This window comes from Aedes albopictus, chromosome 2 (genome assembly GCF_035046485.1).
Source record: "Aedes albopictus strain Foshan chromosome 2, AalbF5, whole genome shotgun sequence".
Classification (NCBI taxonomy): domain Eukaryota; kingdom Metazoa; phylum Arthropoda; class Insecta; order Diptera; family Culicidae; genus Aedes; species Aedes albopictus.
Window position 1 is genome coordinate 127,396,670 of NC_085137.1, and position 21,846 is coordinate 127,418,515.

At 37.5% G+C, this 21,846-nt stretch overlaps 2 protein-coding genes and 1 long non-coding RNA gene across 6 annotated transcripts in view; all 3 read left to right on the forward strand.

The window, feature by feature from the left end:
* The window catches only part of LOC109423693 (tyrosine-protein kinase Btk), a 471,634-nt gene that overhangs the window by 120,482 nt on the left and 329,306 nt on the right, over window positions 1–21,846 (forward strand). The gene's annotated exons all lie outside the window — the stretch shown is intronic.
* On the forward strand, window positions 7,509–8,299 carry LOC115267544 (uncharacterized). Its single transcript, XR_003897851.2, has 3 exons — window positions 7,509–7,709; window positions 7,766–7,829; window positions 7,890–8,299. It is a non-coding gene; the product is annotated as an uncharacterized LOC115267544 (long non-coding RNA).
* On the forward strand, window positions 15,184–19,944 carry LOC134287727 (uncharacterized). Its single transcript, XM_062850370.1, has 2 exons — window positions 15,184–16,779; window positions 16,866–19,944. The coding sequence occupies exon 2, from the start codon at window positions 17,410–17,412 to the stop codon at window positions 18,838–18,840; it is 1,431 nt and encodes a 476-aa protein (XP_062706354.1). The 5' UTR covers window positions 15,184–16,779; window positions 16,866–17,409; the 3' UTR covers window positions 18,841–19,944.

Consider the following 21,846-nt stretch of genomic DNA (forward strand, 5'->3'; position numbering starts at 1 on the left):
GGTGGAATTCCTGGAGGATTTCCTGGTGGAATTCCTGGAGGAATTCCTGGTGGAATTCCTGGAGGAATTCCTGGTGGAATTCCTGGAGGAATTCCTGGTGGAATTCCTGGAGGAATTCCTGGTGGAATTCCTGGAGGAATTCCTGGTGGAATTCCTGGAGGAATTCCTGGTGGAATTTCTGGAGGAATTCCTGGTGGAATTTCTGGAGGATTTCCTGGTGGAATTCTTGGAGGAATTCCTGGAGGAATTCCCGGTTTAATTCCAGGAGGAATTCCTGGTGGAATTCCAGGAGGAATTCCTGGTGGAATTCCTGGTGGAATTCCAGAAGGAATTCCTGGTGGAATTCCAGGAGGAATTCCTGGTGGAATTCCAGGAGGAATTCCTGGTGGAATTCCAGGAGGAATTCCTGGTGGAATTCCAGGAGGAATTCCTGGTGGAATTCCAGGAGGAAATCCTGGTGGAATTCCAGAAGGAATTCCTGGTGGAATTCCTGGAGGAATTCCTGGTGGAATTCCAGAAGGAATTCCTGGTGGAATTCCAGGAGGAATTCCTGGTGGAATTCCAGGAGGAATTCCTGGTGGAATTCCAGGAGGAATTCCTGGTGGAATTCCAGGAGGAATTCCTGGTGGAATTCCAGGAGGAATTCCTGGTGGAATTCCAGAAGGAATTCCTGGTGGAATTCCTGGAGGAATTCCTGGTGGAATTCCAGAAGGAATTCCTGGTGGAATTCCAGGAGGAATTCCTGGTGGAATTCCAGGAGGAATTCCTGGTGGAATTCCAGGAGGAATTCCTGGTGGAATTCCAGGAGGAATTCCTGGTGGAATTCCAGGAGGAATTCCTGGTGGAATTCCAGGAGGAATCACATTTGGTTTTCGCTAGTAAGTTTTCCTAGAATGACGAGGGTTAATTTAACTCTAACCTCCATTTGAAAACCACTGTCCCAAACGAACAAACGACAAGCGACGACGGTTGTTAGTTGCAGTGTCATAAATAGGTTGCTTGCAGCCAGCAGTTCAAGAACGCAAAAAAGGGCACAACCCTAAGCCAAGAAGCAATCAGGAAACCAAGACAGGTAGTTTCCCTCCAGGCTAACTAACTACCTATCTAGCGCGCGAAAAGGTTCAAAGGACAGGTGAATACACACAGCACCACCGGCCGCAATCCGAAATGGTCGAAATAGGGGGTGTGCCCTATCCACCGTTTACCCTTCGGGGCAATTATTGCTCGTTCGTTCGACAAAACGCAAAGTCCTCTAGAATCGGAGAAGAAAGCCGTAAAACCGTGTTTATGTTTACACCGAACTCAAACGCAACGGAGCTTCTTTATGGAGAAGGAGAGTTGCACAGGTATTTAAAAGTTTACAGTCGTTGCGATGAAGTGAAACCCTGAAAGGCCAACTGTATAATGTTTCGGTATGGACGGATGACACCACTGTGTGACTGCTGAGCCGAGTGCTAAGCGAAGGTTAATTTTCCAGGGTATTGTAGTGTCAATTATCGTCGGTAGTCATAAACACACTCGGGAGGCCTCCGGGCTTACCAATTGACCTTGGTGACAATTGAGCTTGGGTTGGAATTTGAGAACCAACAAAAAGAGTGGAGTAATTATGTTTCGTTTTTTGCTGGTTTCTTCTGTAAACAAGTTATGGTTGGTGTTCGTAACGAATTGCCACTTTATGCATTGTAAGGATCGTTAACCGAAAACGGATGTCATTATGCGAGGAATTGTAGTTTTTATACAAGTGCAACCAAATGCAACGTATCAATTTGGAGTAGTGAGTGGTCAGGTATACTGGCAATGAAAAATATTCTTATTTTACCTAATTACGACTTAAGTTGACACATAAACAGAGGGGATATGCTCAAGGCTCCTTTATTTTAAATCTTGATCTCCTTTTTCATTAGTAGAATGGAGTTAAAAAACTATAATTGATAATAATGAGCACTTGCACAGCGCATAACCAAGAGCTTTTTGTGCCAATGTGAGAGATTCTACATATCTACATTTACCAAAGGGAATAGAAAACAAAAGTCCAAAACTTCAAAGATACTACCCAAAGGGTTGTAAAACAGTCGTCGCAAATGATGATGATGATATTGTTCTACCATCTATTGTAGCAAGGCAGCTGCCTATAGCACTGGAATAATCTGAAAAGCAATTTGATCAAGATTGTGCTCTTGTTAGTGGTTAGTCATTCTCCTGTATGAAGGGCCAAAAAGGGTTGTGCGGACCCGCAAGCAGAGACACTTGCGCGAAACCCGCGTCAGGGGAAAAGAATCTCCTTCCAGAAGAAAGTTCCAAGCTCCTGTCTAAATCGCTTTAATCGGGTGCCCTGATGGTCCCTCCTTTTCCCAATATATGATGAGATATGTATATGTAATGTATGTGGGTGTGTGTTGTGTATGTTTTGTTCTACATTTGTTTGAAAAACAATCATAATCATGATTAATAAGCATTTATTAAAATTTCATATTTCATATTTAATATGCGAAACATTTACCTGATTACTCCTGAAATAAAATGTGTATTAGTAACAAAACATTAAAAAAGCACATCAAATCTCGATCCTAGAATGTCTGCTTACCACAGATCGGCCACTTTAGGCATGAAAACATTAACAAGATCGAAATTTGATGTTGTGGTAGATCTTACGCCGCAACGCACCATTCTAAGGTGATCTACCCACGTTACGGGGCAGATCATATAAAACTTTTTTTGGTCAGAAATTGTAATTAAATTATAACAAGTTGTGTTATATATTTTAGAACAAATTTGTTTTTAGTTTTGTAATAAATCTCTTGCCTCGAGTGACTAAAATATCAAAATTTCTCTAACGTTTTTACGATAATGCAAAAAAATTTAACAAGTTTTGAAATAGTTATAATTTTTTTCTATCGAAATGAGATTCCATTCCATACAAAATCGATATAGTGGAACTCCGAATGTCGCAATAATGGTGGTCTCAACTCTCATACACATCCTTCAAATTTATGACTTATCAAAATAATTTCCTGATTGTCAGCATATTTAATTGAGAATTTCAGGATTTTCCCTAATAAAATCCATGATAACACTGCTTAACAAAATAAAAAAAAAAAGGAATTTTCTATTTCTGGAATTTCTTTTGGTGTTTCTTGAGGGATTTGTTTTGGAATTCCTTGAGTGATTACTGCAGGGACTCTTCCAGGGATTTCTCAAGAAAGACTTTTGGGGATTCTCTTAGAACTCTTTGTGGATTTTTTCCTGAAATGTCTTCAAGAATTTCTTCATAAACTCCTCCAGGAACTTGATCGGCGATTTCTGAAGGAATTCTTCTGAGGGGATTCTTCCAGGAATATCTTTGGGAATTTTTCCTAGAATTCTTTGAGAAATTTTTGGTGGAATTGTTGGAGAGATTTCTTTAGGAACTCCTTCAGGGATTTCTTCCTAAATTCCTTCAAGGATTTTCTTCAGTGATTCTTTCTGGGAATTCTCCAGGAATTTATTGAGGGATTTTCCAGAAACTTATGCAGAAATTCCTCCTAAACATCTTTAAGGGATTCCGCCTGGTGTTCCTTGAGATTTGTTTTTTAATTTCTTGTGATACTCTTCCGGGCATTCCTTGAGGAATTTCTCAGGGAGTTTCCTCAAAGATTCACCTGAAAGTGCTCCAGAGATTTCTCCAAGATTTTTTAAACAGATTTCTCGAATATTTTCTTCCTCGAATCCTTCGGAGATTTTACTGAACTTGTTTGAGAGATTTCTCTTGAAGTAAATTTATCCAGGAATTCTTCAACGATTCCTCCTGAAACTCCTTCAGAAAATTATGTCGGAATTCGTTCAGGAATTTCCCTAGAATTCCTATTAAGATTTCTCAAGAAACTTTTTCAAGTATTTCTCCAGAAACTCCGTCATGATTTTTTTCAGAAACTAACTCAGGGATTTCTTCTGGGAATTCGTCTGGGATTTTATCAAAAATTTCTTCAGAAACTCCTACAGCACCCAGTGGCGTCGCGTAACCTCACACAGGCACCGACCCTAAAACTCGCAATTGCAGAGGATTTATGATCAAAATCGAAATAGAAATGAGTGAAAGCAGCTATTCTCGTCATTTTCTAATTATTATATGAAAATTTGTTTAGAAAAATCAAGAATTTCTACTTGGTGCACAGGTAAAAAGTGAGGTTACGCGACGCCACTGACAGCACCTCTTCAGGAATTCCTCCATAAATTCTGTAAGGGATTTCACCAGGAATGAAACCTTCAGGGGTTTCTACTAAAATTTTTTGAAGGATTTCTTCTGAAGTTCCTCCAAGAGTTTCTCTATTGATTCATCTGGAAAGTTTTTCATGGGTTTCTCCAGGAATTTATTCAGAGATTTTTCTCGGAATATCTCCTTCAAATCTTTCAGAAATTTCTCTAGAAAACCCGTCAGAAGTTTCTCCTGGAGTTTATTTAAGAATTCCTCTAGATGGTTTTTAAGAGATTCCTTGATCAGGAATTTGGTATTGTTTGAGAAATATCCTCTGGAATTGCAGTAGAGATTTTTTCAGGAACTTTCCAAAAATCTTTCTACGCAACTCCTGGTGTATCTGGTGTATCGGCACTCTCCAGGGATCCATTGAGAAAATCCGTCAGAGGTTTACCAGAAGCTTATTCAAGGATTCCCCTATAGGTTTCTTCAGGAATTCCTACGGAACTACTTTCAAAGAAGTTTCTCTTGGAATTGCTGAATATATTTCTCCTGTAATTGCTTTAGAGATTTTTCCAGGAAATCCTTCAAAGATTTCAGTATGAACTCCGCAAGGAACTCATTCCAGGAATTCTTACTGGAGCTCTTCCAGGGGTTCCTCATGATGTTGTTTTTTTTTGTAATTTCTCTTGGATTTCAATCAAAGATTTCTACAGCAGTTCCTTTTAAGTTTCCTTCAGCATTTCATTATGTGGTTTCTAATAAAATATCTTCAGTGATTCCTCCAGGAGTTTTTTCAGGGATTCCCTCAGAAACTTCTTCAAGAATTCTCCCAAGAGAATTTTTCAGGTATTTAAGCAGGAGTACCTTCAGAGCCACAACTTTGCCTAAGATTTTTTTTTATTTATTACGCATTTTTCAAAGATAATTGACAAAAACAAATTAAAACACACTACTTTTGAGCTATTTGCTCTAGAAAACTTAGTTATTCGACTAAACCAATCGGTTCAAAGATGCCATTCGATAGAAAATTCAATAATCTTTCGAACAAGGGTAAAAAATGCGATATGTTTGACAATTTTCATGTTATAGCCAGTTAAGGCAATAATAGTCAAAAACATGGAACGTTCAATAACTACGCAACGGTTAAGATTTGACCATACGCATAGAAAAACTTTTTTCACCATTTATGGTCCTCTATCACCCTTTAAAAAGTTTGCACTCAGGAACCTCACACCCTGTACATGCCAATGGTTGCTCCTCCGTGATTAATCTGAGCTGGTACCAATTGTACTGAGATCGAAATGAATCAGGGCTGGGACACTCCACTTATTCTCAAACTGTAATTTAAGCAACTCATACATTTTTGATCAATAACGGCGCCGGCCCAGTCCTTATAGTCAGCTAGGAAGGGATAGGAATGTTAGAGTGTAGTGGTTGTTGCTACAACACGCTAACCCTCAGTTCAGATTGGCGTCAAAGCGACCCAGATTGAGCAAAACTGCAGTTATTCTAATCTGAGTAAAGGCACCTTTACTCAAATCTGGGTTACCGATGTTGGTGGCAAAATCTGGGTAACCGGTACCCAGCTCCTCCGGGGCCTTGATTTTGTTAATTTATTTCCAATTTAGATTTTTGATAAACCCTCCCCCTGAATATTCAATCTTGACGCGATTGAAGGGCTTAACTCATTAGCACTTTAGCGCCTAGTTATTCACTATCGCATGGACTTTGAGCTAGATATATCTGGTTTACGAGTTGAGTGCAAGTGAAGGAATCGGCCGTAAGTGCTAATGGAAACCAAAGGAGTATCCGTTGTGCATTTATCACAAGTCAAAGACAAGTTATAATTCAGCTTGCATAGACCTAATCTTTGCATTCTTTGAAAATTCTCAAATTTAACAATAATTGTTAAATTTAACGTTATGCAAGAGTGGGTAGAGGAGGTCTCTGCGTTACACTCATTATTCATCACTTGAATACGAAAGTACACAGGACAGGGGACGCTAGGATAAGTTGACTTACAGCCACAGCCTTACAGATTAGGTTATGTCATCAATTAAATTCATTATCATTAGAAAATTTTGGACTAATTAGGTAAAGATTGAACTGTTAATTTTCGAATTGAGTTTATATTTGTTGTACTTATTTTTACAGGTTTTGTAGGGATGAGTATATAAAAGTTGACAAAAAATCTTAATCGTTATCATAGAGATTTTTGGCACAAAGATCGGCTGACTGATTTTTTTGTTTTTATATCCTCCTCCTCTTCTCTCTCCTCTTCTTGGCGTAACGTCCTCATCGGGACAAAGCCTGCTTCTCAGCTTAGTGTTCTATGAGCACTTCCACAGTTATTAACTGAGAGCTTCCTCTGCCAATGACCATTTTGCATGTGTATATCGTGTGGCAGGCACGAAGATACTCTATGCCCAAGGATGTCAAGGAAATTTCCTTTACGAAAAGATCCTGGACCGACCGGGAATCGAACCCGTCACCCTCAGCATGGTCATGCTGAATACCCGTGCGTTTACCGCTTCGGCTATATATCCTAGACGGTATTATAACACTGACAGAAAAAGCAGGAATTTAGTTACATGTTTCTTTAGGACCTAGAACGGTTAACAATGTAAAGGGTTACGGTGGATATAAGAATACTTCGGACTGAGATGATCACAGATATGCAGAAGACGACTAGCGTAATTAATTTGACATATTAGACACAATTTGACACATTATAGACTATATTTTGGCATACAGGGTTTGACTGCTTTGCAACATCTAATGGAAGCTCAATAAGTGTTATCTAACACTATTATGAGAGTTATTTGGGGATGATGCTGGTGCTGTCAATGACCAACATCGCTTATTGACACTATTGGTAATCAGCTTGAAATAATTTTCAGAATGTATTAGGATATTATTTGATAATTGTTTGGAGAAGCTGTCAGAAAAACTAGTTGCCCATATCGGCTAAAAACGCTAGCTCTGGTAGCTGTCTCCGAATAATTTTCAGAAATATCAAATCTTTAAAAAAATAGCTATGACATATTTTTTTTGCTCTTCTTTGAAATATTTCTCACGAATAGTACTCTGAAGGCGTTAACATAGACAGCCTTTTTTCTCTCTGAATGTTGTCCAGTGACCACGGAGATTTTCGATTATTGAAATATTGTACAATTATCAATTTATCTTTGGAGCTTCCATTAGGTCAAAACACTAGTGCGATGGGAACAGTTAAAACAGTATTTTTAAAAAACTACTACGACCCAATACTAATTACTACCCGAGTAGAGGAAAAGAGCTCAAAAATAGCATATTTTGATATGGAGATCAAGGGGCCTGCAACTCTAAACTTTGTAGTATTTCTTGCGTTATTATACTGATAGTATTTCTAGGTATTTGCTAGTATTTGCATAGCAAGCCTTGTGTCGTAGCAACCGGGAAAAAAGTGTTTGTTTGGAACAGAACGACGTTTTCGCCGTTCGTCACAAATTTCAAAGCAAGTTTGCGTTGTGGATTACGGTATTTAACATGGCAGGTTAGTTATATTACCTTGCGTGTTGAATCTATTCAAAGCAATTTGGGTTGTTTTAGGAGTTGAGCGCAGAGCTCTACGTTTGATCGAGGAAATAAAGTCTGGAATCTCATATTTCGAGCGGTAATTTGGTCTAATAACTTGTTCCCAATAGATATTCATTTGCGGCTTCTTTTGTTTTAGGGTTGTCGAGGTTTACAGATGAGAGGTTTTACCATGGGTTTACTGGCTAGCGGAAACAACAAATCAGGCGCTTGGCAGACACAAATTAAAAAAAAAAAACAATCTAGTTCCAGTTTTTTGGAGTCTCTGAACCGAACTACATGTTTGAAAATAATAAACTTGAACGTTGGATCGCTTAAAGGTTTGGTGCACTTGAAAATATATTTGAGGACCAATTGACTAAAACCTACAGCAATGAAACATCCTGGCAGTGTGCTCATTTATTCTATTATCTTTATCTGGCGTATAATCTACCATATTTGAAGGTTTTCGATTGCTCTTTAATAGCGTCAAAACAGTCAGACTAATAAATGCCAAATGATAACGTCTAAGTGATCTTTTATTGCATTCATCAGAAAATTCTGAGAATCTGATGCCATGTCTAAGAGTCAGAAAATTTGGAAACCGAAAGCGTTGACCATTATTTTCATAACTTGAATCAAATATTTAACATATTCGCTTGAACCAATAGTCAAACGAAAAGAAGAAATCTTAAAAAATAGAACTTGTATATTCACGAGAAACATTTGGATTAGGACTCAATAAATCGGATCAAGCAAATGGATAGAAAATCGAAATCAAGAAGATTTCGACTCGACGCATACTGGTGGCTTTGACAACTCGCACAAAAGTGGGACGAATTTCACCAAGACCATCAAAGCAACCAGCATACTGCGTCGAAGTATTTTCGTAGTATTTTTAGTATTTTTGAGTACTAGCAAAGGTTTAGAGTTGCATGCCCCTTGTGGAGATCAAAAAGTGATTTGGGTTTGATTGACATAAGAGATAAAAGATCTAAAAATAAAATCATAAATTTACTCCTGGAACATCATCATCATATCATATTTAGATTTTGTTGGATTAGTTTTTCGGACTCCTCAGAGAAAACTCACTGAATTCTGTGTAGTAATTCTTGAAGCTGTAATTAATCCATTATGAAAATTAGCTTACGGTTTTTTAACTATGTTGTGTGCTACCTACAATTTGGTCCTTCTACAACTATCGCAATCCAACAAATCGATGCCCTAATTGTGCAAGGTGAGTATACCTAAATGATCGTGATTTTGCGGAATTAAATAAGCTGACGGAGAACACCGTTATCGGTTACTTACAATAAAGTTCTCTATACGGTAGAATTCTACAATGCACTTCAATTTTCATCTAAATACTATCAATATAAGTAGAAATGTTACGCTAATTGATGATGACGAAGCGAATCTGATATTCTTGACACTTCCCTCTATATTCGCCTTGCATGTATAGACGATACGGATCATGTCATCTAGACAGTTACCACCTCAATAGTGTCTGACTGTAGTTCAAAATAAATGGGCAGTCTCGAATTGTTACTGGCCCCTTCGGCAGTGCTGCCAGTGTTGGCAACAGATTTTGTAAGATCTGACAAATAGCAGCGAGCTATTCGTTTGATCTTAAAATATCAAATTTTGATATTGCTCAGATGTTCCAGGGACATTTGTGAGATATTATTTTCAGATCTTTTATCTCTTATATCAATCAAACCCATATCACGTTTTGATCGTCACTATTTCACCTCTACCCGGGTACACACTTTGCTCAAGTTGACGACACCGTCTAGTCCATCGTGAGTATTGGTCCTAGTAGGGGGAAAGTTGGGAAAGGGTACAGGCTTTGCTATTAGCTGTCCTGCAGCTCCACCTGGTCACCCTACAAAAAAATAGATTTTTGATAAAAAGCTCATAAATTCCATGTTCTGTTCACTTACCTGATGCAGGAAAACAGTTCCCCGGAAGAATTTCTCTGGTTTCCCGTCATTTATTCGCTTATTTTTCGCGGAAACATCCTTAATTTCCAGCGTTCTCCTAACCGCTGCCATATTCTCAAACCGGAAAATGACAAAGAGACGATTACCCAGATATTTACCCACATTCAAGAAATCTGGGTTTTCGGTTTACCCAGCTTTTGACAACTGCTAACAACATGAAAATCCGAGTAGAATCGACCCGGACAATGGGTAGTTTCAGGTTAGCGTGTAGAGACCGAGGGCACCTCTGCGTCCCCACAGCCCCTCACGGACTGGGGTATTAGCGTGGTTCAAAAAATCGTTTTTGCTCCACACCGCTTATTCGATTCGTAACCAGATTCCAAGCTTTCTCCCAAAAATTGAGCTAATTTGGTTGAAAATTGAGAGTGCACAAGCCCTTCAAAGTTTGTATGGGAATTACTATGGGAAAAGGATGTTTTTCATTCAATTGACCGTAGCATTTCCCCAGGTGCCCTAGAGTGTTAGTTGACCCTTGGCAGTCCTAGGCTACTCTATCAGCTACAACTTTGCTGAGGATCACATTCAAATCGGACGGCTCATTAATTAATTATCGATTTTTATCCAACTGGAGAAACTTTAACAGTGATCGTTCAGCTTCGCAGCAGGCAACATTGCTGCACATAGCGCCGAAGATAGCACACAGAAATCATGGCTACTATGTTTCAAGGCAAATTGCAGTGATGCCCATCGAATAGTGTAACCATCATGATCCAAGATTTTCATCCTGGACAAAAATCAATAACTAATTAATGAGGCGTTCGATTTGAATGTGGTCTTCGGCAAAGTTGTAGGTGATAGAGTAGCCTAAGACTGCCAAGGGTTAACTAACACTCTAGGGCGCCTGGGGAAATACTACGGTCAATTGAATGAAAAACGTCCTTTTCCCATAGTAATTCCCATACAAACTTTGAAGGGCTTGTGCACTCTCAATTTTCAACCAAATTAGCTCAATTTTTGGGAGAAAGCTTGGAATCTGGTTACGAATCGAATAAGCGGTGTGGAGCAAAAACGATTTTTTGAACCACGCTACAGTGGGGTATCTGCTAGACGGAAAGGATGGAAGATCTGGGAGTCACCGTTGGGTCGGTGATGCGATCCATGGATAGCGGATATTTATAGTGTTCGGAAAGTGATAGATTGTGCGATGATTACTATGAAGGTCAAGCGGCACAGTTCGCTTTGGTTGCATAACTTGCAGGCGTTATGTACTACACTGTGCTGTGGAAGTTGGAAGGAAGGGAAACGAATTTTTCGATTCGTTTCTGGTTCTAGCGATGCCTATGAACATATGAATATGCACGAGTTGTATATGTAGAGAAGAGAGAGTGAGAAAGCAAATAGATACAAAGTAGGGTGAAAGGGACGGGCCAGGGATTGAACCCAGGACCTTCTGAATACGAATCAGAAGCGGTAGCCACTAGACCACCAAGCCCGTCTATTCAAAAGTTTGATGAAGAATATTGCAAAACAAATGCCATAAAAAACATTTTCGGATAGCAACTCATGCGTCAGATTCGTGTGTGGAGCTGGAAATTGTCAAATGTAAAATAAATGCGAGAATTTTAACTGTGTTGTTGCTACCTTGCAACTACGATGTTTTCAACCTGAATGTCATGATAGAACTTCATCTACCAGTTATCATCATCCATGCCTGAAAGAATAAAATTTCTCATAAACCATTCACGCTGGACAGGCCAGTTCTCAGCCATCCGCCAGCAACTCGACCAATAATCAACATCTGTGTAAAATATTACAGCTGCTCAGACAAACTGCATCACACGACTTGCCGTCTTCTAATCGCTCGACCGCCAGCTAGTGGCGACGATAATTACCCAGGCAAATGTTTCCAATAAATTCGATAAAGCCACTTCAGTTCCACCTCATTCCGTCGTCGTTCATCGTTCGTTGTTTCTAATAATTTAGAAAGCCATGCAAAGCAAATGACGACAACCATCCGGTCCGGTCCGGTCCGTCCAGGTCCCGAAGAACAACCGACTGACTTGGATCGCCTCTCTGTGTTCTCTGGTCGATCGCTTGATCTTGGCGTAGGTACAGTGTGAGAGCTATCGTTTCGCCTTGCTTCTGTGGCGTGGCGGCGGCACTGGCTGCGCGTAGAGATTCAGAACTTGGACGAATGGGAACAAGAACAAAAACGAAACTAAGAATGCGATTTCTTATGTAAATAAGCCTGTTTTATGGCGTTACAGTTTTATCTGTTCGGTGTGAAGTGGAAAAGGTGGTGGTGACTGAGTGTGGAGATAGCGTATAGTCAGATCCACCATAAAGGAACACTGGACTGACGACGACTGCTGGTCATCCGTCCGTATGTGGTAGCCAGTCAGCCAACGAGCGAGAAATTAATGAAAGGCGAGAACAAATGCCAACTTTGTATGTGCGGACGTCAGTGGAAAAACTCCCACGGAAGAGTACCCAAAATGGACTGGTTCTGGCGGGGACGTTTGGCCGGGTGTTTTCTTATGCTTTGGAGTTGCCAAAGTCACTTTTTTGCGTTTTTTTTGCTACCCGTGCAGTAAAACTTGATTTTTGCATCTTCAAAGTTTAAGTACAGTAATTGATGATTTCAATTACGTCCTGTTTCACTTTACAAATGACAGCAAAATATAAAAATTGGAATTTATTTTACTTTAAAATGTCTCGGGATGTATGTACAGCAAATTCGAAGCAAAATTAAGGAAATAGTGTAGAACGAGCTCACCAATTTATCTCTAGGCTTGTTTCAGCTGGGATGTTATAGCAAGAAACAAAAGGAACAAAGAATTCAAAGAAGAAGAGAAGTAGAACATAACTACATATGATCCATCCAGACGTAAAGAAATTGAAACTGAAATTTATTTTCCTGTGACTAATTGACTGTTCTCGCATCTGCGAGTGACTGAATAAATCTATAAAGGTATGAATTGCTTGCACACTCAGATCGCTCTCACGGAGGGTGGCAGTTCAATCATCACACCGAACTAACGAACGAACGACCTCCACCAGGACAGCGCAGCATACTGGACTGGACGGACCGGACACTTTACTTAGCTGGTGCAGATCCCTGCGAAGAAACAACTGGTCGGACCCTCCACACGCAGCGCAGGCGGGTAGACCACGAGGACGCCGCCGCGGTGGTTATGCGGTTTGATTGGGCATGTTGCGCTGATTATTATTATTACCTATTGGCCGATTGGTGGTTCGCGTTTTTACTGGGTCACTACGCAAACACCCGATAGATCGCGCGCATTGGGCAATGCCAACCTAATCGCATAAACGATATCTGCCCGTCTGTCTGACTGTCTGTCTGTCGTTGCTGCAGGTCTAACATGAATTGGAGGGTGGATTTCTAGGTCAGACATCAGAAAATTTGACGATTACAGGGTGCTCGCATGTGTCATTAGCGTGGTGAGCAAATGTCATACTCCTCTAGGTTGTTTGCCAGTTAGGACTCATATACTGCAACTCTACGTATAGTTGTCCCATGTTATATAGGATTCCCATATAACATGGGACAATTATGCGTACGACGGCAGTATAGGAAACATTCAAATACACTTGTATGCAGTGCGTTTGACTGCATTGATAATGATCTGTATGAACTTGCAGACAACGTTGTTGTTGCTCTATCATACAATACTAAATAATTTGGTATACATGATAGTCATGAAAGTCGTTGATACAAGTTTACGACTTTCATTTTATTTTGTAAACTTATGAAAATCATATCTACCTTACCTACAAGCGAATCATTTTTCTTTCAGCGGTAGTAACTGCTTTTCGTCAAACGAATCGTTCTACTTATGCAGTATGTACAAATGGAAGCTGGCAAGCAAAATTCAAACTCCACCTAGCATCAAACTATAATGTTAATAACGTACGGGTTTACGAGAAAAATCCGTTTCCGAATTCATGACTTGGTTGGTATACGACTGGGATGCTTTTGCTTCGGAGTATTGGCTTTGCAGTTTTTGGAAGAAACGAAAACGCTAGTTTATAATTTTTCCCGATGTTTTGGTCTGTGTGGGACCTTTTTCAAGGGTTCCTGAATAAATAATAAAAATTATAATTATATAAATTATAATTATTTAACTAACTATCGTTACGAAAACCGCTACAAACCGTTATTTATTTTAATAAAATTATCAATCAGTTAGGGTGTCCCTGTGAAGGTGGCTTTGCCAAACTCAACCTAAACTCGAAAATGTCATGCAAAAGTTTTGGTCTGAATGGAAGATTAAATACGTCATGGTACGGGAATTCTCCTGGGTTTCGGGCGGTCTAGAATTCGGTCCCCGGTCGAGTTTTCAAAACCGTAGTGTGAAGAGAGAACCGAATTGAGTAACTTCTGCAGCAGGAATAGTGCGTTTGTTTTAAACGTAATATTAATAATTCCCGGAAAAGATATTTTTGCTTCATTTACTATGGACGGCGCCTAATTTCAATCACTATATTGTTGTTCTCAATTCCTTTCGCACCATCCCACATAAATTGGGTGAACAGAGTTAACATCACCAAAAAGTAATTGATTACAAGAGCAGTTATAATCATAAATGAAAAAACGTCAAAAAAATTTTAAATGATAAGCTCAAGCTTCATAAGTAAGGCTTATGACTTCATAAATTTTCGTAATAATTCAAGAGTACATGTGGCATGATGTTTCGATTCACTTGTCTACTTTTCGGCTATGAAACCGAAACTATTAATGACAAATATTGGTTACATAAATAAGGCTCATGATTTCAAAAAAAAATCATTGTGATTCAGAGTGTATGCAGCATGATTTCATGCCACAAATTATTCTTTTTAGCTCCAAATATGGAAAACGTAACGTCGAGGTTATGTTACGGCAAAACAAGTCATGATATCATGCCGCTTTTAAGATGTATTTCCGTACCATAACAATACACATTTATCTCTAAATCGCTGATTTCGCCAGTTTCTGGTTTGTTCTTTCGGCGTTGTGTCCCTTTGATGTTTTATCCTTTCAACATTAGAGATAAACATGCGGAACAGCTACAACAATGTTTGTGAAAACCCATCGTCCAGTTCACACTACCATCACCTAGTGGATGATGATTGTTGTTATCCATATCCCTTTCGGGACGGAGCGCTCAACTTTGGCTCTCCAGAACTCTCAGACTTTCCAACAAAACAACAACTATTTTTCCTTATTTGAAGGAACTACTCTTTATCTTTCGGTTTCTAGCTTTGACTACCTAGATAAATCGGTGATAAAAATATGCGACAGATAAACTTTTTCATGTTTTACGTTTTTTATTCACTTTTTGTTTAATTTGTTGTGGTGAATCTCAGAGGCAACGTAAACAAAAGTTTGCTTAATAGCTGAATTATTGAAACAGTTTACATCTCATAAAACAAGGTCTAAATAGATGAAAAAATACGCAAAACTGTTATCGCTCAACAGCACAATTGTGCTGAGCGGTTCCATATCATTTCAGCAATGAGTAATTTTCATATATCTTTATTTGGATGAAACCTTGCATACAAGTCTTTGGGGGAGAAAAACGCCGTTTTGCATACTTGGTTCGCCATTTTGAATCTAGCCTTACTTATAAGAAGGGCCTATGAAAAATGCACATGATATCTTCAAAAAATTGTATCTCGAAAACGGTTTGTCCGATCGGTTTGGTGTCTTCGGCGAAGTTTTAGACAATTGTTGGTGCTATATGGAGAAAATATGCACGGTGAAAAAATATGTTTGGTTTTTGTGATTTGAACTTAAATATAGATTTTCCCTCAAAAGTGACATGTCAATATTTTTTTTATTATCCTTATGTTATAGCTGACTGAAAATGCTACCTAGTGCACAGTGGGTTGTTCTGGAGAAAAATAGGTTACAATGGAAAAAAATGTTTTAAAAAATTACGGTTTTCAAAAAAAGCTATTAAGTAAAGTCAAAAAAGTTTGTCGCCCTAATTTTATGAAAGTACATCAAATTTGCAAGAAAAAAGTACTTCGGTAACATTTTTCTAAGATGCACCGTTTAGAAGATATTACTAATTTAATATTGATTTTTTTGATAACTTAATAAGTTTTAGCCCTTTTCGGATGTACTCCGTGTTTCTCCAGTTTCAAAAGTATTTTTTTCGGAAAGATTGGAAAATTTTGAGTTAAAATGACACTGACAGCTTAAAGATTTGAGTGAAATTCTCTGCCTTAAAAGTATTTTGAAACAAGTTACAAAATCCCACTATCAAGAACAATGATTTCTTCCAGTGGTTTTTGGTGCCTTCTGCTGAAAACGTGCTAATAAGTATTAGATACAGGTAATTAGATACCAGTTAGCTGTACTACGTACAGTTGGTGATTGTAAACATGGTCTTTGTTGGAACTAGTCCACCATGGCCACGCTGGCCCAGGCTTGTAAACATTCGACACTTTTCACTGCCTTCGTTTCGTTGTCGCGGTCGGGTGTCAGCTTGCTTTATTTCATTCGAACGCGACTGCTACCTCTTACACACAACACAAGCGGCAGAACAAAGATCAATAAACAAAAAAGTGGATCAAATCAACGTATGACATTAGTATAATTCCAGCTTTTCGCAAGATTTCAGCCAATTTTGATTAAAATTGGTATAATATTAGTATAATATTAGTCACCTTCCATCAAACTAGACGGCTGCCGACTGATACCTCAATCAACAACCGCCGCACTCTTTATTCATTCCAGGTATATACAATTTACAATCTTCTTCAATAACAATATACCTACGCCAGCAAATCTACCTCGCTCCAACTCTCCAAACTCGTACCTGACGATACCTGAGCGTTCAACTCTACCTATCTTCCAGCAGTCTTTACCCAGCATTCTATGATTTATACCCGTGAGCTGTATAATAATGTCTGACTCGGTTCTGAATTCATCCAGTATTTACTAGGGAAAACCAAACAGTAAATGCAGAAAGGTTGCTAGAAGCATAGTGATTTCATAGTAATTTCAGCTAATAATCCAGTGTTTTTGAACTAGATCCAGTGTTGTTTGATAACATAATAATTGTAAAGGAAAGTGTAACACGTTTTGGTGCAAAGGTAAGTTTTAAATACACATTTTAATTATATGTGTTGTGATATTTTCGTTCAAAACTAACAATTGGAAAATATTTTCTATGTTACAGATTACAAAATGAGTAAAATCAGATGTATTCGTCCATTCAAAGACATTCAGTGTTCGAAAGAGCTGCGATATCTCACGGATGGTATCATCCAAAAACTAAAGTCAATTGGATTTTCCAAGGTATCCACACTGAACACCAAGGATTTTCGTATTTGTTCGTCTTGCCGTCTACATATTGATTCAAGAGCTCACCTCACCCAAAACGAAGAACAAAGCGTAGCCGGTGGCTCAAGGATGCCAACTGTTCAGACCATACCTGTTGTACCTGATTCGCAAAGCTATGAAAGTTTGGTCACGATACCATCAGCGTCAACGCTAAGCACAATTCAATCAAATGAAGACTTCACGATGCCTGTAGACGTCGAAATATTCAACCGAGGAATAGCAGCTATTCGTGTTTCGCCTATAGATTTAGGTAAGGTTAAAAATGTTCACTATCCTGAAAAAAAAAGTGCGCTGAAATCGTCGAAGGTGTACGAAGAAATCTTTTTAAATTAGACGCTAAAACAGAAAAAGCAAACAAGTTTAATGAAGTCATAGAAAATATGAAAATTAAATTTTTAAATTCAGCCACAAGGCAAGAAAAACTATCAATTTTATCGTTGTTACCAAAATCATGGTCAGTACAAAAAATTGTAGACGAATTTAAAACTAGTAGAAATATGGCATCAGATGCAAGAAAGGAAAAAAATAATGTATTAGATTCATCTCAAGGTTCAAGCTCTGGAAAAGCTTTGAGTAATGAAACAAAAGAACTGGTTTTGAATTTTTTTGAGGACGATGATATAAGCCGTGCAATGCCAGGCCAAAGAGATTTTGTTAGCGTAAAGACAGGAAATAAGAGATTAGCTGTTCAGAAAAGATTGTTAATGATGACATTAAGAGAAGCTTTTAATCGCTTTAATGAAATGTACGTCAATGTAAAAATAGGGTTTTCATCATTTGCAAGCCTCCGGCCAAGGCACTGTAAACTATTGACTATCACAGGAACACATAATGTTTGCGTTTGCACTACGCATGAAAATGTCAATTTAATTCTACATAGCTTAAAAAAATACAATGTCTTGAATGATCTAAAAACATTAACGAATAGATTACTTTGCGAAAATAAGACAACTCATTGCCATCTACGAAGATGTAAAAACTGCCCAGATACCTCAGTTTTAGAAGACAGTTTATTGAAACAACTGGAAGAAAACTTTGTTGAAAAGCTTTCATTCGAACAATGGGTTACCACTGACAGATGTGATTTAGAAACTATTGTAAAGCAAACCGATGACTTTGTTACATTTTTCAGCTCAAAATTAGAAAGTTTGATTCCGCATGATTTTGTAAAAACCGAACAATCCAATTTTTTGAAAACTACAAAACAGAACTTGCAAGATGGTGAATTTTTGACTATTTGTGACTTTTCTGAAAATTACAGCTTCGTTTTGCAGGATGAAGTTCAATCACACCATTGGAACGTGCAACAGGCCACAATCCATCCTTTCGTAATATATTATACTGAAAATAGGCAAATTAAACATTTTAGCTTCATTATAATTTCAGAAGAACTAAGACATGATTCAGTCGCTGTTAATTTGTTTATTGATAAAATGATGAACTTTTTACAAATTGATCAAAATAAAAACATGAAACAAATTTATTTTATGTCAGATGGTGCTGCTTCACAGTATAAAAACCGAAAAAACTTTTCTAGCCTTTGTAAGTTTAAGTCAAAGTATGGTATTGACGCTGAATGGCATTTCTTCGCAACATCGCACGGAAAAGGTCCATGCGATGCTATTGGAGGTACGATAAAACGCATGGCTACCAGAGCAAGTTTAGCCAAAGAACGCGAACACCCGATAAAGACTGCAATAGAGTTGTTTAATTGGGCAAACAAACGAAAAGAAGAAAAACTTACAAAGTTGTCATTTTGTTATTCTACTACAGAAGAATACGAAAATATGTCTTTGCAGCTAAATAATTAATATAATAATGCAAAAACAATTCAAGGAACTCAAAAATTCCACTCATTTCTTCCTCTATCAGAAAATACAATAAAGGCAAAGCTGTATTCAAACTGCCCTGACAATGATGCCAAAATATTCGATATTGTTAAGAAAGTTGTGTAAACAATAATTTGATAAAAATACAGGAATAAAAATAAACTGATATACAAAGTATAATGTTATTTTTTATTGCGCACAAATACCACCCCTGAAAAATAAGCTTTATTCGCTCTTTTGAATCTTGCTAATTGAGGAGCTTGTGATATGCAAGAGTTGAATGCACATTTTCAACACAATACATCAAAAACCACTGGAAGAAATCATTGTTCCTGATAGTGGGATTTTGTAACTTGTTTTTCAAAATACTTTTAAGGCAGAGAATTTCACTCAAATCTTTAAGCTGTCAGCGTCATTTTAACTCAAAATTTTCCAATCTTTCCGAAAAAAAAATACTTTTGAAACTGGAGAAACACGGAGTACATTCGAAAAGGGCTAAAACTTATTAAGTTATCAAAAAAATCAATATTAAATTAGTAATATCTTCTAAACGGTGCATCTTAGAAAAATGTTACCGAAGTACTTTTTTCTTGCAAATTTGATGTACTTTCATAAAATTAGGGCGACAAACTTTTTTGACTTTACTTAATAGCTTTTTTTGAAAACCGTAATTTTTTAAAACATTTTTTTTCCATTGTAACCTATTTTTCTCCAGAACAATCCACTGTGCACTAGGTAGCATTTTCAGTCAGCTATAACATAAGGATAATAAAAAAAATATTGACATGTCACTTTTGAGGGAAAATCTATATTTTAGTTCAAATCACAAAAACCAAACATATTTTTTTACCGTGCATATTTTCTCCATATAGCACCAACAATTGTTCAAAACTTCGCCGAAGACACCAAACCGATCGGACAAACCGTTTTCGAGATACAATTTTTTGAAGATATCATGTGCATTTTTCATAGGCCCTTCTCATAAGTAAGGCTAGATTAAAAATGGCGAACCAAGTATGCAAAACGGCGTTTTTGTTCCCCAAAGACTTGTATGCAAGGTTCCATGCAAATCAAAAAATACAAAAAATAAAAACTGGAAAAATTTCCCACTTGTTCGTGGAATCGCTCTGCTTGTTCGTCACAAAAGGGATATCAGGCCATAAAAATATTAATAAAGTATTTATCATGAACATGGACACCTGAGGATATAGTCACAAGAAAATAGGAGAGAAGTATAAATCTTTATAGCTACAAAATCTAGAATATGTTTCGGCAGTTTTTTATTTTTTTTAATTCCTTCGGCAAATCCTGGAAATCCTATTTTGTTCAAAAATGTCTTAGGAAACTTTTTATTTTGCAACGACCCAAGAAATTACCTCTGGGTCTTCTTCTTTGTGACTCTACATTCTGGAATGGGTCATCTCTCTTTAACTTCCACAGTTATTAATTGATTATATGAATTTGTATATTGTGAGGCAAGCACAATGATACATTATGCCCAAAGGTGATCCAAATCCATGCCCAAGCCTTATCCATAAAGCTAATTGGGGACCCTTGCAGGCCTCTGGGTCAATTCTTTTAGAAACTTTTTCTACAATTCTGACTCCATTTTTTGTGTTATTTTTCAGACAGATAAAAAACCAAAACTCTCTATCGGAAGTGCTGAATATATTTGCCATAAAATTCCAGAAAGAATCGTCGATTTTCAAAAAAAAAAACTGATGCTAAATGAATTTTTCAAGAAATTTTCAAACAAGCTACCTGAGAAATTCCCAAGGAATTGAATAAGAAATTTTTAAAGAGACGTTGCTGAAGGAATTTCTGCAAGAACTGTTGAAGGAGTTTAAAAAAAAAGTTACGAAACGATTTCCAGAGGCCTTTCCTAAAATTAGAAAATGGCTAAAGAAATGTCCAAAAGTTTCACCTAAAAAAACTAAACAAATAAATTGCCGAATGCGTTTTCGAACTAATTTTCAAATATTTTTGACGATAATTATCTAATGAGCTTCCAAGAGAAATGCCGAAAAATATTCCAAAGAGCTGCTGAAGAAATTTCCAAAGGAATAACCACAAGCAAGTGAATAAATTTCCACAGAATTTGAATACGTTTCCGAAAGGACTCTCAAAGAATATGGGTAAAGAAATGTGGTAAAATCTGAACAGACAAAATAATTGTCTGTTAAAATTTTAAAGAAAGTTCCGATGAAATTTATAAAAAAAAATATTGATTTTATTCCCGGAAGTGTGTTCAAATAAGTTTTCAAAGAATTTTCCGAAAACATTGCTAAACAAACTGCGGAAAGGATAAAAAAAAATGCATCAGCAACATGATCATGAAAAGCATTTCTGAAGAATTTACGAAGGAATTGTTTAAATTATTCATAAGGTAAAAGCGCTAGACTCCGCCCCCTAAACTTCTGCTCTAATCTTCGCCACTTCATACATAAAAAATAGAAATTGCATGGAGACAGGAGCAGTGGGCAAGGAGGTTAGTGCTTTGTAAAAGGAATTCACAATAGCTACCTCACAAACAATGGCCGAAAAAGATCCTAATAAGATTTGTTAAAAAAAATAAACGTAGGAATTCTTGAAAAAAAATGATGAAGGAGCTCCTAAAGAATAGCAGTAGAAATGCCAGACAAAATCAAAAGAAATTCCCTTTACCCAATCAGTTGTTACCGAATATATTTTTGAAGGTATTACCAAAGGATTTCCCAAAGGAATTGATTGAAAAAATGTTAAAAGAATGCCTAAAAATTACAGAGAAATTCACAAAGGATAAAGGATAAAGGATAAAGAATTGCCTTAGCAATTTCCAAAAAAATGCTGAAACAATTCTTAATCGACTTGCCGATAGGATGTTCTTGGGAATTGCAGAAAGAATTTCCAAAGAAATCGTAGAAAATTTTGAAGGAATACTTATATTTGCTATTAAACATAGTTAGCACTACAAAAAAAATGTAGCACATTATTTCAATGCATCGTAGT

Bases quoted from the DNA above. Each gene is read 5' to 3' on its own strand.
- LOC134287727 (XM_062850370.1), top strand. From the start codon at position 17,410: ATGAAAATTAAATTTTTAAATTCAGCCACAAGGCAAGAAAAACTATCA.